At 33.9% G+C, this 15744-nt stretch overlaps 1 protein-coding gene across 1 annotated transcript; it reads left to right on the forward strand.

Annotated features, from left to right (window-relative positions):
• The first annotated feature begins 40 nt into the window (after nt 1–40).
• On the forward strand, nt 41–15184 carry LOC120545968 (thymic stromal cotransporter homolog). The gene is made up of 7 exons (XM_039780677.1): nt 41–682; nt 1670–1840; nt 2626–2841; nt 3294–3465; nt 12293–12376; nt 13742–13898; nt 14042–15184. The coding sequence occupies exons 1-7, from the start codon at nt 203–205 to the stop codon at nt 14097–14099; spliced, it is 1338 nt and encodes a 445-aa protein (XP_039636611.1). The 5' UTR covers nt 41–202; the 3' UTR covers nt 14100–15184.
• Nucleotides 15185–15744: the final 560 nt, after the last annotated feature.

Raw genomic sequence — 15744 nt, forward strand, 5'->3', positions numbered from 1 at the left:
GGAGGAAATGGGCGTGAGACATTTTTATTTTCTCCCTCGGAGCTTTCATTTCAAAAACAGACACACTTGTGACTCTGAGGAAGAAACGTCCTCTATCTGAATAACTTTAGCAGCTGCGTTGTTGATGTTGTTCACACATTCAATCTGATTTTGACTTAAAGTTTAATAAGGAAGTTTTAAGGTTGTAATTAAAAGTGTAATCATGGACCTGTCGGGCCTGTGTCGAACAGGCTTCACGGTGCTCCGGCAGATAGAGCCGGTTATTGTGCTCGAGCAGCTGGGCAGCACTCTCTTCGACACCGCCCTGCAGATGGTGGTCAAGGACCGGAGTGTCAACGCCACCTACCCGGATGCCCACCTGTCCCGGGAGGGCAGCCAGCAGAAAGCCATGACGGACTTCTACATGGTCTACAACCTCATCATCCGGCTGGTTCCGATCCTCCCTGCGCTGCTCCTGGCCAGGTTAGGCGACCGCGGCTGGAGGAGAGCCCCCATCGTGGTGCCCCTGAGCGGGTACCTGCTGTCCAGGCTCGCCCTGCTCCTGGTGGTCGTCTTTCGGCTCCCGTTGGAGGTGATGTTCGGCGCGGCGGTTGTCTTCGGGCTGTTCGGCGGCTTCTGCGCCTACTGGCCAGGCGTGATGACCCTGGCCTCGCTCGGCTCCAATGCCACTGACCGGTCTAAGGTCGGTGCTCTCAGTTTAGTATCCCGAGCTTTACTTCATAGTGCAATAAGGAGCCTACAGGCTACTTGCAAAAGTCTTACATTAAGTATCAGAATCAGCTTTATTTGGTGACACGTACGAGGAATTTTGCTTTGGATTATACATTGCTCACAATGTTCTTACTCATACAAAACAAACAAACAACAAAAACAAACAATATATACACACTATAAACAGAAACAATATAGACAGATTGAGGCAGTAGTGCAATGAAGAGTGCAAAGTGTGCAGGAGTAAATTATCTTTATGATAAATTATTATTTTAATTATGGAGCATAGTGCAAAGGATGCTGGAATAAATAAGTGTCATGTTATTATGTATTATATTACAATATGAACAGTATGAACAGCTCTGAAATAGAGAATGATGAATACATAATAAGTGGAACCAGTAAAGAGGTGCTGATTAGAGACAGTGTTGCTGGGTTTTTGCACAGGAATTGAACCTGACACTGAGTCAGAAGTCAGCTGTTCATCAGAGTGATGGCTTGTGGAAAGAACCTGTTCCTGAGTCTGTTGGTTTTGGCGTATAGCCTACTTTTCCAGTATAGTTATACACTATATGTTATAGGCTACTTTTGTTGTATAATTATATTATTACTTAGGATGTTATAATTATACAACAAAAGTAGCCTATTTGGCTACTTTATTAGGCGAATTGTAAGGCTGTATTTATTATAGGGCAACTTTAGTAATAATGTGTGGTTACAAAATATAATCTACCCTCTTTTGCCCTCTGTTGGAAAAAAAACCCTTCCAAAATGCCTTACACCTAATACTGACATGTCATCCCAGCCCTTGAAAAATGCATACAAATGATTGGTTTAAACCTAACCAAGAATATTAAACATTATATATATCAAAATAAATGTTCTTAAAGTTTTAGTTAGTCAGGAGGACATGTGGTCAACTTTTGAAAGCAGCAATGTGTATCTATGTCCCATGTAGGTGATGATGAAAGTGGAGCTGCTGTATGGGGCAGCAGGTCTGGTGGGCAGCCTGGTGTCGGGTCATATGTTCCTGCTGTACAGCTTCAGTTTGGAACATGGGACCATCCTGCTCACTGTGAGCGCACTGCTGCACCTGCTCTGCCTCATACACTCCATATTCCTGCTGCAGGTCAGTGTGTGTGTGTGTGTGTGTGTGTGTGTGTGTGTGTGTGTGTGTGTGTGTGTGTGTGTGTGTGTGTGTGTGTGTGTGTGTGTGTGTGTCATAGTCATTTGGATAAATTACTCTTTTGTTTCCTGTTTGGAAAAGATAAGGTGAATAACTTTCTGTAGTTAAATAACTACTTAATCAATAAGCATAATTAAGCTCTGATAGCAATGGACAACACTAATTCTAGTCATAGTGACAATTCATTAAGAGTGAAAATGGATAAAATAAACATCCTGCTGCCATTACATTTGACTTCCTGTCCTAGATAGGCCTAAATTATACAAGGCACATTATACAAGGTTCGCTATACACAGCAATTCCATAATGTATCTGAAACATTTATTTTAGCTAGCCAGAGTCTGAGAACTGCTTCACTATTGTCACTCAACCATGCCGCGCCTTTGAAAATATTTTGAGCGGATGCTACAGTAGATCACCTAACCAGTTTCCTTGTATGTCATGTAAGGAATAATACCTGACGTGTTGTCATGGGACACATTATTGAAATTGGGTATGCAGGTGCTGTTTACCTCCATGTATCAAAACTCAAAAAGGTTTAATGAAGGCTGTTGTATATACTGTGAAACGGAAAGGATACAGACACCGGAATAAACTCTAAAATAAAAAAATAATTTAGAACAAAAACATTTTCTTCTTTTATCCCCTAATGCAGCCCAAATGTTTACTAAAGTTGTGTGTGTGTGTGTGTGTGTGTGTGTGTGTGTGTCCATCCATCCTAATTTAAGGTGAAACAAGTACCTAACACAGAGCCAGAGGACAATTGCCACCTCATTCCTCCCGCCTCCAGTGAAGCACCTGCGGAGGCTCCTCTTGGGGAAAACATGGTGAATGTGGTTCTGCTGTTTGCAGCTGCTATATTGTACAACTCTGCAGTGGGTGGAGCCATAGAAATACTGGGCAGTTTTGTGCTGAAAGAGCCACTCAACTGGAGCGCCACTCAGGTGACATTTTCCTTGAATTTTTATGTTGGTATTTAGGTCTTGTATTTGTGATTTTGATGCATAAAAGATAAAACAATAGTTTTTTTTGCTGATTAAAAATTTAAGACAAATATAATCAGTGGAAATTTATAAACATTTGCTGCCAGCAATTTTCACATTTAAAATAGACTGGAAAAAGTTGAATTATTTAGACTGAATTGTTAGTTTCACTTACACATACTGTTTTGGTTGCTCAATTGAATGTAACTTTTTGAAATGTAAGAAGCTGTATACAGTATATTCATATATGCATTGTGTGTTTTTATGTACAGTAGTCAATAGTGTATATTAACTTTATTTTGTCTCACTTTAAATTTTACTTTCTCCCATTTCTCTCTTTCTTTCACAAATTTTCTTGTTTGCTGTCCAATCACAAAATGTCCCTTTGTTTCACTTTCTTTCTCTTTGTCCAGGTGGGTTATGGGAACGCAGCAGGCTGCATGATTTTTCTCACCAGTTTTGTCGGCGTCATGGTGTTTCGTCGCTGCGTCAGCGACGTGATGCTCATCCTGATCGGCATGCTGTCGTTCGCCTCGGGAATTTACTTCATGTCCTTTGTGACGGCCACCTACATGTTCTACCTCGGTAAGCATCTTGAATCAGGCAAAGTTTGTGGTGGATCATGACTAATGGACATGTTTACCCTCTAACTACAACAGATAACTTCTAAAATAACATGAGAATTAAGAGATTAAAAAGTCAGTGTAATATGTCAAAAAATTCATAAAAAAGTCATATTATAGTATGTCGAAAAAAGTCATAGTATAGTTTGTTGAAAAAGTCATAGTATAGTATGTCAAAAAGAGTCATGAAAAATTCATAGTACAGTATGTTTTAAAAAAAGTCATAGTATAGTATGTTGAAAAGAGTCATAAAAAAGTTATAGTATAGTATGTCGAAAAAAGTGAAGTCATATAATAGCATTATCGCATTATTACAGTGATATAAAAGTCATATTATAGTATGTCGAACAAGGTGATAAAATTCATAGTACATTATGTTTTAAAAAAAGTCATAGTATAGTATGTCGAAAAAAGTGATAGTATGGTATGTTGAAAAAAGTGGTAAAAAAGTAATAGTATATTATGTCGAAAAAAGTCATAAAAAAGTCATAGTATATTATGTCGAAAAATGTCATAATATAGTATGTCGAAAAAAGTGATAAAAAAAGTCATAGTATATTATGTCGAAAAATGTCATAAAAAGTCATAGTGTAGTATGTCAAAAAAAGTGGTAAAAAAGTCATAGTATAGTATGTCGAAAAAGTGGTAAAAAGTCATAGTATAGTATGTTGAAAAAAGTGATATAAAAGTCATAGTATAGTATGTCGAAAAAGTCATAAAAAATCATAGTGTATGTCAAAAAAGTCATAGTATAGTATGTCGAAAAAAGTCTTAGTATAGTATGTCGAAAAAAGTGTTAAAATATTCATAGTATAGTATGTCGAAAAAGTCATAAAAACATCCTAGCATAGTGTGTCGAAAAAGTCATATAGTAAGTCAAGAAAAGTGATATAAAAGTCATAGTATAGTATGTCGAAAAAAGTCATAATATAGTAAGTCGAGAAAAGTGAGGTAAAAAAGGTGTAGTAAGGACTGGGTTCTGAACCTGCAACCAGTTATTTGCAGCAAGCCTGACCACTGAACCACTGTAATACCAGGTAATTAGTTTTTAAAACATTTATAATATATCATTTGTCAAAAAAAATGTCATAGTATAGTATGTCTAAAAATGTCCTAAAAGGTCATAGTATAGTATGTCGAAAAAGTCATATTATAGTAAGTCAAGAAAAGTGATATAAAAGTCATAGTATAGTAGGTTGAAGAAAATCTTGAAGAACTTGCAACCAGAAACATGCAGGGGCAACTGGGATTTGAACCAGCAGCCACTGAACCTGTTTGTGCAATTTAGAAATAGCTGCAGCAAGCCCGACCACTGCACCACCACAGAGAGTTTGTTTTAAAAACATTTATAGTATATAATTTGTCCGAAACATTTCATAGTATTGTGTGTCTAAGAATGTCATAAAAAAGTCATAGTATAGCATGTTGAAAAAGTCATAAAAAAGTCATAGTGTAGTATGTCGAAAAAAGTGTTAAAATATTCATAGCATAGCATGTCGAAAAAAGTCATAAAAAAGTCATTGTATAGTCTGTCGAAAAAAGTCATAGTATAGTATGTCAAAAAAAGTCATAGTATAGTATATCGAAAAAAGTCATAAAAGAGTCATAGTATAATATGTCGAAAAAAGTGGTAAAAAAAGTCATAGTATAGTATGTCGAAAAATTCATAAAAAAGTCATAGTATATTATGTTGAAAAATGTCATAGTATAGTATGTCGAAAAGTCATAAAAAAGTCATAGTATAGTATGTCTAAAAAAAGTCAGTATAGTATATCAAAAAAAGTCATAAAAGAGTCATAGTATAGTATGTCGAAAAAGTCTAAAAAAGGTCATAGTATAGTATGTTGAAAAATGTCATAGTATAGTATGTCGAAAAAGTCATAAAAAAGTCATATTGTAGTATGTCGAAAAAAGTGGTAAAAAAGTCATAGTATAGTATGTCGAAAAATTTATAAAATAGTCATAGTATAGTATGTCTAAAAAAAGTCATAGTATAGTATATCAAAAAAAGTCATAAAAGAGTCATAGTATAGTATGTCGAAAAAGTCATAGTATAGTATGTCTAAAAAAGTGGTAAAAAAGTCATAGTATAGTATGTCTAAAAAAGTCATAGTATAGTATGTAGAAAATTCATAGTATAGTATGTTGAAAAATTCATAGTATAGTATGTTGAAAAAGTGATTAAAAAGTCATAGTATAGTATGTTGAAAAATGTCATAAAAAAGTCATAGTATAGTATGTCGAAAAAAGTCTGAAAAAAGTCATAGTATAGTATGTCGAAAAAAGTCTGAAAAAGTCATAGTATAGTATGTCGAAAAAAGTCATAGTATAGTATGTCAAAAAAAGTCATAGTATAGTATATCGAAAAAGTCATAAAAGTCATAGTATAGTATGTCGAAAAAAGTCATAGTATAGTATATCAAAAAAAGTCATAAAAGTCATAGTATATTATGTCGAAAAAAGTGGTAAAAAAAGTCATAGTATAGTATGTCGAAAAAAGTCAGAAAAGAGTCATAGTATAGTATGTCGAAAAAAGTCATAAAAAAGTCATAGTATAGTATGTCTAAAAAAGTCATAGTATAGTATGTCAAAAAAAGTCATAGTATAGTATATCGAAAAAAGTCATAAAAGTCATAGTATAGTATGTCGAAAGAAGTGGTAAAAAAAGTCATAGTATAGTATGTCAAAAAAGTCATAGTATAGCATGTCGAAAAAAGTCAGAAAAGAGTCATAGTATAATATGTCAAAAAAAGTCATAAAAAAGTCATAGTATAGTATGTTGAAAAATTTCATAGTATAGTATGTCGAAAAAGTGATAAAAAGTCATAGTGTAGTATGTCTAAAAAAGTCATAGTATAGTATGTTGAAAAAAGTCATAAAAAAGACATAGTATAGTATGTTGAAAAATGTGGTAAAAAAATCATAGTATAGTATGTCGAAAAATGTCATAGTATAGTATGTCGAAAAAAGTGTTAAAATATTCATAGTATAGTATGTCGAAAAAAGTCATAAAAGTCATAGTATAGTATGTCGAAAAAAGTCTGAAAAAAGTCATAGTATAGTATGTCGAAAAAAGTCTGAAAAAAGTCATAGTATAGTATGTCGAAAAAAGTCATAGTATAGTATGTCAAAAAAAGTCATAGTATAGTATATCGAAAAAAGTCATAAAAGTCATAGTATAGTATGTCGAAAAAAGTCATAGTATAGTATATCAAAAAAAGTCATAAAAGTCATAGTATATTATGTCGAAAAAAGTGGTAAAAAAAGTCATAGTATAGTATGTCGAAAAAGTCATAAAAAAGTCATAGTATAGCATGTCGAAAAAAGTCAGAAAAGAGTCATAGTATAGTATGTCGAAAAAAGTCATAAAAAAGTCATAGTATAGTATGTCTAAAAAAGTCATAGTATAGTATGTCAAAAAAAGTCATAGTATAGTATATCGAAAAAAGTGGTAAAAAAAGTCATAGTATAGTATGTCAAAAAAGTCATAGTATAGCATGTCGAAAAAAGTCAGAAAATAGTCATAGTATAATATGTCAAAAAAAAGTCATAGTATAGTATGTTGAAAAATTTCATAGTATAGTATGTCGAAAAAGTGATAAAAAGTCATAGTGTAGTATGTCTAAAAAAGTCACAGTATAGTATGTTGAAAAAAGTCATAAAAAAGACATAGTATGTTGAAAAATGTGGTAAAAAAATCATAGTATAGTATGTCGAAAAATGTCATAGTATAGTATTGTCGAAAAAAGTGTTAAAATATTCATAGTATAGTATGTCGAAAAAAGTCATAAAAGTCATAGTATAGTATGTCAAAAAAAGTGGTGAAAAAGTCATAGTATAGTATGTCGAAAAAGTCATATTATAGTAAGTCAAGAAAAGTGATATAAAAGTCATAGTATAGTAAGTTGAAGAACTTGCAACCACAAACATGCAGTGGTGTCTGGGATTTGAACCAGCAGCCATTGAATCTGTTTGTGCAATTTAGAGATAGCTGCAGCAAGCCTGACCACTGCACCACCACAATACCAAAGATGTCGTTTTCAAAACATTTATAGTATATAATTTGTCCGAAACATTTCATAGTATTTTGTGTCTAAGAATGTCATAAAAAAGTCATACTATAGTATGTCGAAAAAAATGTTAAAAAAGTCATAGTATAGCATGTCGAAAAAAGTCATAAAAAAGTCATACTATAGTATGTTGAAAAAAATGTTAAAATATTCATAGTATAGTATGTCGAAAAAAGTCTGAAAAAAGTCATAGTATAGTATGTCGAAAAAAGTGGTAAAAAAAGTCACAGTATAGTATGTCGAAAAAGTCATAAAAAAGTCATAGTGTAGTATGTCGAAAAAAGTGGTAAAAAAGTCATAGTATAGCATGTCGAAAAAAGTCATAAAAAAGTCATACTATAGTATGTTGAAAAAAATGTTAAAATATTCACAGTATAGTATGTCGAAAAAAGTCATAGTATAGTATGTCTTAAAAAGTCATAGTATAGTATGTCAAAAAAGTCATAAAAAGGACATAGAATAGTATGTTGAAAAATGTCATAGTATAGTATGTCTAAAAAAAGTCAAAGTATAGTATATCAAAAAAGTCATAAAAGAGTCATAGTATAGTATGTCGAAAAAGTCATAAAAAGGTCATAGTATAGTATGTCGAAAAATGTCATAGTATAGTATGTCGAAAAAGTCATAAAAAAGTCATAGTGTAGTATGTCGAAAAAAGTGGTAAAAAAGTCATAGTATAGTATGTCGAAAAAGTCATAGTATAGTATGTTGAAAAAAGTCATAGTATAGTATGTCGAAAAAGTGATAAAAAAGTCATAGTATAGTATGTCGAAAAAGTGATAAAAAAGTCATAGTATAGTAAGTTGAAAAAAGTGGTAAAAAAATCATAGTGTAGTATGTCGAAAAATGTCATAGTATAGTATGTTGAAAAAAGTGGTAAAAAAGTCATAGTGTAGTATGTCGAAAAAGTCATAGTATAGTATGTCGAAAAAAGTGGTAAAAAAAGTGGTAAAAAAGTCATAGTATAGTATGTCGAAAAAAGTGTTAAATATTTATAGTATAGTATGTCGAAAAAGTCATAAAAAAGTCCTAGCATAGTGTGTTGAAAAAGTCATATAGTAAGTCGAGAAAAGTGATATAAAAGTCATAGTATAGTATGTCGAAAAAGTCATAGTATAGTATGTTGAAAAAAGTCATAGTATAGTATGTTGAAAAAGTCATAGTATAGTATGTCGAAAAAGTGATAAAAAAGTCATAGTATAGTATGTCGAAAAAGTGATAAAAAAGTCATATTATAGTATGTTGAAAAAAGTGGTAAAAAAAATCATAGTGTAGTATGTCGAAAAATGTCATAGTATAGTATGTTGAAAAAAAAGGGTAAAAAGTAGTAGTGTAGGTATGTTCGGAAAAGTCATAGTATGTAGTATGTAAAAGAAAAGGTGTGTAATAAAAATCATTATTATATTATGTCGAAAAAAGTGTTAAATATTTATAGTATAGTATGTCGAAAAAGTCATAAAAAAGTCCTAGCATAGTGTGTTGAAAAAGTCATATAGTAAGTCAAGAAAAGTGATATAAAAGTCATAGTATGTTGAAGAAAATCTTGCAACCAGAAACATGCAGTGGCGTCTGGGATTTGAACCAGCAGTCACTGAATCTGTTTGTGCAATTTAAAGCTAGCTGCAGCAAGCCTGACCACTGTACCACCACAATACCAGAGAAAAAATACTAAAATAAGATCAGATAGACTTTATTAATCCCACACTGGGGAAATTCCTTTGCTACAGCAGCTCAAAAGAAAAACAATGTACACACAACAGAATACGACAAATACACATTAAGTAGACATTGGTGAAAAAAATATTCATTAAATATAAGAAATAGAAAAAGAATAGAATTTGTTATAGAATTTGTTATATTAATAATAGTAATAAATCAAACATATTTACACAATAAACCTTCTATAAACAGACAGTATATATATACACAGATATAAAGATGAGTGAGGTGCGGATGAATAGAAATGGAATGTTGCACAGTTGGAGGTGACACAGAAAAAATATAGCTTTAGTATAAGAAATAGAAAAAAATAGAATTAGTTATAATAATAATAGTAATAAATCAAACATATTTACACAATAGACCTTCTATAAACAGACAGTATATAAACACAGATGAGTAAGGTGCAGATGAATAGAGATGAAATATTGCACAGTTGGAGGTGAATGAAGGACCTGCGGCAGCGCTCCTCCTTGCACTGAGGGTGCAGCAGTCTGCTGCTGAAGGAGCTGCTCAGGGAACTCCCAATCTCATTTGGGGGGTGAGAGGTGTTGCCCATGATTGATGCCAGCCTGGCTAACATCCTCCTCTCCCCCACCTCCTCCATGGTGTCCAGAGGGCAGACCAGAACAGAGCTAGCCCTCTTCACCAGTCTGTTTAGCCTCTTCCTGTCCCTCTCTGTGCTCCCAGCCCCCCCAGCAGGCTACTGCATAAAAGATTGCAGACACAACCACAGAGGTATAGAATGTTTTTAACAGAGTCCTGCACACACCAAAGGACCTCAGCCTCCTCAGCAGGTGGAGATGGCTTTGGCCCTTTTTGTACAGGATGTCTGTGTTTTTGGACCGGCCCAGTTTATTGTTGAAAAAAGTGATAAAAAAGTCATAGTATAGTATGTAGAAAAAAAATTATAAAAAAGTCATAGTATAGTATGTCGAAAAATTCATAAAAAAGTCATAGTATAGTACGTCAAAAAAGTCATAGTATAGTATGTCGAGAAAAGTGATAAAAAAGTCATAGTATAGTATGTCGACAAAAAGTGTTAAAATATTCATAGTATAGTAAGTCGAGAAAATCGATAAAAAGTCATAGTATAGTATGTCGAAACATGTCATAGTATAGTATGTCGAAAAATTCATAAAAAAGTCATAGTATAATATGTCGAAACATGTCATAAATATAGTATGTCAAAAAATTCATAAAAAAGTCTTAGTATAGTACGTCGAGAAAAGTCATAAAAAACTCATAGTATAGTAGGTCGAGAAAAGTGATATAAAAGTCATAGTATAGTATGTTGAAGAAAATCTTGAAGAACTTGCAAACTCCTCCCAAAAGGGTTTAGTCAGGAAAAGGTTCTGAACCTGCAACCACAGACTCTTTTTCTATATTTTGGAGTTATTTGCAGCAAGCCTGACCACTGAACCACCGTAATACCAGATAATTTATTTTTAAAACATTTATAATATATAATTTGTCAAAAAAATGTCATAGTCTAAAAATGTCCTAAAAAAGTCATAGTATAGTATGTCAAAAAAGTCATATTATATAGTAAGTCGAGAAAAGTGGTAAAAAAGTCATAGTATAATAGGTCAAAGAAAATCTTGAAGAACTTGCAAACAAAAAGGTATAGTGGCAACTGGGATTTGAACCAGCAGCCACTGAATCTGTTTGTGCAATTTGGAGTTAGTTGCAGCAAGTGAAAAAAGTGTTAAAATATTCATAGTACAGTATGTCGGAAAAAAGTCATAGTATAGTATGTCGAAAAAGTGATAAAAAAGTCATAGTATAGTATGTAGAAAAAAAGTGATAAAAAAGTCATAGTATAGTATGTTGACAAAAAGTGTTAAAATATTCATAAAATAGTATGTCAAAAAAGTCATGAAAAAGTCATAGTATAGTATGTCGAAAAAAGTCATAGTATAGTATGTCGAGAAAAGTGATAAAAAAGTCATAGTACAGTATGTCAAAAAAGTCATAGTATAGTATGTCGACAAAAAGTGTTAAAATATTCATAATATAGTATGTCAAAAAAGTCACGAAAAAGTCATAGTATAGTAAGTCGAGAAAAGTGATAAAAAAGTCGAAAAAAGTCATAAAACATTCATAGTATAGTATGTCGAAAAAAAGTGTTAAAACATTCATAGAATAGTATTTCGAAAAAAGTTATAGAATAGTATGTCAAAAAAAAGTGTTAAAATATTCATAGTCGAAAAAAGTCATAGTATAGTATGTCGAAAAAAGTGTCAAAAAAGTCATAGTGTAAAGAAAACAATTATAAAAATTAATAGTGTAGTATGTTGAAAAATGTGATGAAAAAGTCATAGTATTGTAAGTCGAAAAAAGCCATTAAAAAATCATAGTATGTTATGTCGACAACAGTCATAAAAAGTCATAGTATGGTCTGTCCTAAAAGTCATCGTATGGTATGTCCTAAAAGTCATCGTATGGTATGTCCTAAAAGTCATAGTATGGTATGTCAAATAAGTCACAAAAATTCCATTGTAAAGTATGTTTTAAAAGTCAAGAGAAAAGAGCTAGCACACAACAGCAAATAATAAGCCCTTATGAAAATTATCGAGTTACTTACACCTCATTTTGCGCCGGCTATGTAATGCCTACCTGATCGGTACTTTATATAGCCTATTGTATTCTGTATTCTTGTACTGTACTGAATGTGAAACTGTATGTTGTCTTGCACGCTTATGCTTTTCTTGGCCAGGTCGCCGTTGCAAATGAGAACCTGTTCTCAACGGCCTACCTGGTAAAATAAAGGTTAAATAAAAAAAAATAAAATAAACCAGTCTCGATTTAAAGCAAGGAGTGGTAGATGGGAACAAAATATCATATTGTCATATGTTGTCATGCACATGTTAAAGTAAAAAGACTGATTGTTTAGATGGTGAGAGTATAGAAAAGAGAGAAAATAGTAGCTTGTCGGTGGTGGGTGCAAAAAAACCTTGCGGAGGGAAAATATTAACCAGTGTTTAAATTTGTCCGCAGCTCGCTCACTCAATCTGTTTGCTCTCATCCCGATGCCCACCATCAGATCCCTGCTCTCACAGCAGGTTCCAGCATCCTCGTGTGGTGAGTACGCGACCTCTGTGCGTGTGCGAAGGTGTGTGAAAGCACTACAGATGAGTAATTATAACAGTAGAGATGATTAAACAGTGAAAACGATGAAATACACAGCAGGGTAATGCAGGTGCTACTGATGCTTTCAACATATTGATTTGATTATACAAGTAAGAAATATGGAGAGCGCGTGGGGCAGTGTGTGTGTACGCCTTTACAACTTTAACTTGCTGCTAACAGTTTGAAAGTATTTATAAAGGGTCCATTCTCCTTAATTTATAAAAAAAAAGAAAAAGAAAAAAGAATTCTTACTTCACTTTTTCTCCCTTTTCCCTCACGACGTAAATCAATCCCTGACAAAGCCTTGCGTTGTTGTTGAAACTAAAATGCACACGCTGTATTCTAGTGTTAGATTACTGGTGGTGAGATCGTGGATCTGGATCAGAGTGTGTCATTAGTGAGTACAGGAGGAACGACAACATGACATTTCCTGAAAGTCGAGTTTACGGTCTGAAGTTCATGGATAGGTCAGAGGGAGAATAAAAAAAAATCTCTCACACTGCTATTATCAGTCTGTCATGTTTAGTGCATTTATTGCTGTGTGATGAGAGTTGTGTCATCATATCTTACCCGACAGCCAAAAAGATGACGCATCGCAAAGAGCCTCCGGTTATGCTTGTGTCATGCTTCCCTTTTTCATACACACACACACACACACACACACACACACACACACACACACACACACACACACACACACACACACACACACTTGGTCACAGATGATTAGAGAAGGAAGTCAGTACAATGCAAACACCCACACACACACACACACACACACACACACACACACACTAGCAACCCCAACCCTATTCATGTTCACACACACACACACACACACACACACACACACACACACACACACACACACTTGGTCACAGATGATTAGAGAAGGAAGTCAGTACAATGCAAACACACACACACACACACACACACACACACACACACACACACACACACACACACACACACACACACACTAGCAACCCCAACCCTATTCATGTTCACACACACACACACACACACTTACAAATGTGAAAATCAAAAAAGATATATGAGAGCCATGCTAGTCGTCTCCCCTGTTTCCAGTCTTTATGCTGAGCTGAGCTAGCAGGCTGTAGCTTCATATTTACAGTACAGATATAAAATATCAGTTTTCTCATCTCACTCTCAGCCAAATAGCGATTTGTGTATTTCCCAAGAATCTCAAAATATTCCTTTTTAAAGAGATCTCTGTGAGAAAGGAAAATGTACATGTTTCCTCTGAACCTTTTTAACTTCTCTTTCCTTTGACCTATCCGTCCTCCTTCCCATCAGGCACCACTCTCACCTTCCTGCAGTTTGCTCTGAAGATTGCCGGTCTGGCGTACATCCCCGCCTTTACCAAGATCTATCAGGGAACCCTGGGCTGGTTCCCAGGCTTCGTCTTCACGCTCTCCAGCATCATTACAGTACTGGGAATGATACCCATCAGGTATGATGTGGATGATATATAATGTTGCCGGGAGCGATAATATCTATTCCTAGGGGCTCAATATTCCATTCACAGTGTAAGCACTTTTGTAGTGCAAAAGACATCATGTCTTCTCAAGAACATTTCCTCTCTTCTCCCTCCAGTATCGTCTGCTGCAGAACAGCTCAGACGCGACAGTACATGAGGATTCAGGGTAACTGAGGGCGAAGACGTCAGCGCCAGCAGTGAGTTAGTGTTGGTACGAGGCAGACGGGAAGCGAGACTTGAAACGGGCCAAAAGGAGAACGGTGCCTTTAATCTCACTTCCTATAACGGTAAACATTTAGAGACTGCAGGAGAGGAGTTGTGGCAGGCTTTGGCAGGAGGAACAGACAGCAGGATGGACAAAAAAGTTTAGAACGATTGGACTTTTGACAGAGATACGGGCAAACGTTATCAACCAATAGGATTCATCAGCCAGTGCCACGTCGTCAACAACACACCCAACATATTAATAATCGGTGATTTCAACATAATGTCGATTTTTCATTGAAATGTGTCAGACATTGAAAAGTGATATTTTAAATCACCTTTATTTCAGGTTTTTTTCAAGTGTTTACTCACTTGTGCATTTTATCATATGTTTTCTGTTCACTTGTCTTGTTGATTTTTTACAGTTATGTGTTTGGTCAGTTCATTTTAAATTGGTTGGAAAGCACTTTTAACTCATTTGAAAGGTTACATATACAGTATATCTGACTGACTTATTGCTTGGATTTTTGCTTGTGTGATTTCATTTAACAAAACATTTTAGAAATTTAGATATTTTTAATAACTACAGTTACATATAATAATTCATATCTACTGTAATTATGCATTTGAGATAAGGCTGCAAGTGTCATTTTGCATCCTGGTACTAGACCAGACTAAGACGATGCAGACTGCATTGTTATTTTTGTGTTATGCATTCATTTATTATTGCACTTTTAATTGTTGACACTTTTCTTAAAAACGCACATACAAAAGCGTTGCTGTCAGCGAGTTTAAATAAAGGTTACTACACCTAAGGTACAGTTTATGTCGGTGTAAGGGTGGGAACAAAATGTCAAATATTTGCATTAATGAACCATGAGTATGCAAGTTGGGTAAAAGTTTAGTTTTTGTATTTTTTTAAGGAATATTATATTATATATTACTTAAATTTTAAGGAATTTACTTTGATTTTGTCTATATGAAACCAACTTGCTGCAATGTATTATGCAATTTACTTTTATTATGACAATAAAGGAGATTTTACACATTTAAAATGTATTTTTTGAAATTATTAGTATCTAAACAAGTTCAATTCATGTTTTTTTGCTGCATACTCGCCAGATCATAATTATTATTGTGTATCTTCATCAAATAATGACTTATTGTTTACACTTAGAAAACATTTCAACTGGTGAAAACAAAGAAAATGTTACAGAAGAAAAATAAATCAGAACGGAGCAGACAAGTATCAAACACATTCTTGCTATTTATTATTGGTCCAATATATCCAAAAAAAATCATTTGAGGTAAAGATAAATTGCATCAAAACAACATCAATGTACAAGCTTATTAATAATTACAACAAGATGTTATTAACATCCAAATGTACAAGAACTCAACGTAAACAGCACACACTGGGGGAGAGGAACAGAAAGAAAAAGACTGCAGCTAGATTCACATGTGCATGAGTCGTCTGACTTTTGACCTTTCATGCAGGTTTGATTGATCAGGTTTGATTGATCAGGGTTCATCCTGCGCTGCTAATCAGATTTGCTCTTCATGTGTGAATCTAAGACAGGAGGAAGAGACAGGGACATTTGGCTTGGAAATATTT

The sequence above is a fragment of the Perca fluviatilis genome, chromosome 17 (assembly GCF_010015445.1).
Source record: "Perca fluviatilis chromosome 17, GENO_Pfluv_1.0, whole genome shotgun sequence".
Taxonomy (NCBI): Eukaryota; Metazoa; Chordata; class Actinopteri; order Perciformes; family Percidae; genus Perca; species Perca fluviatilis.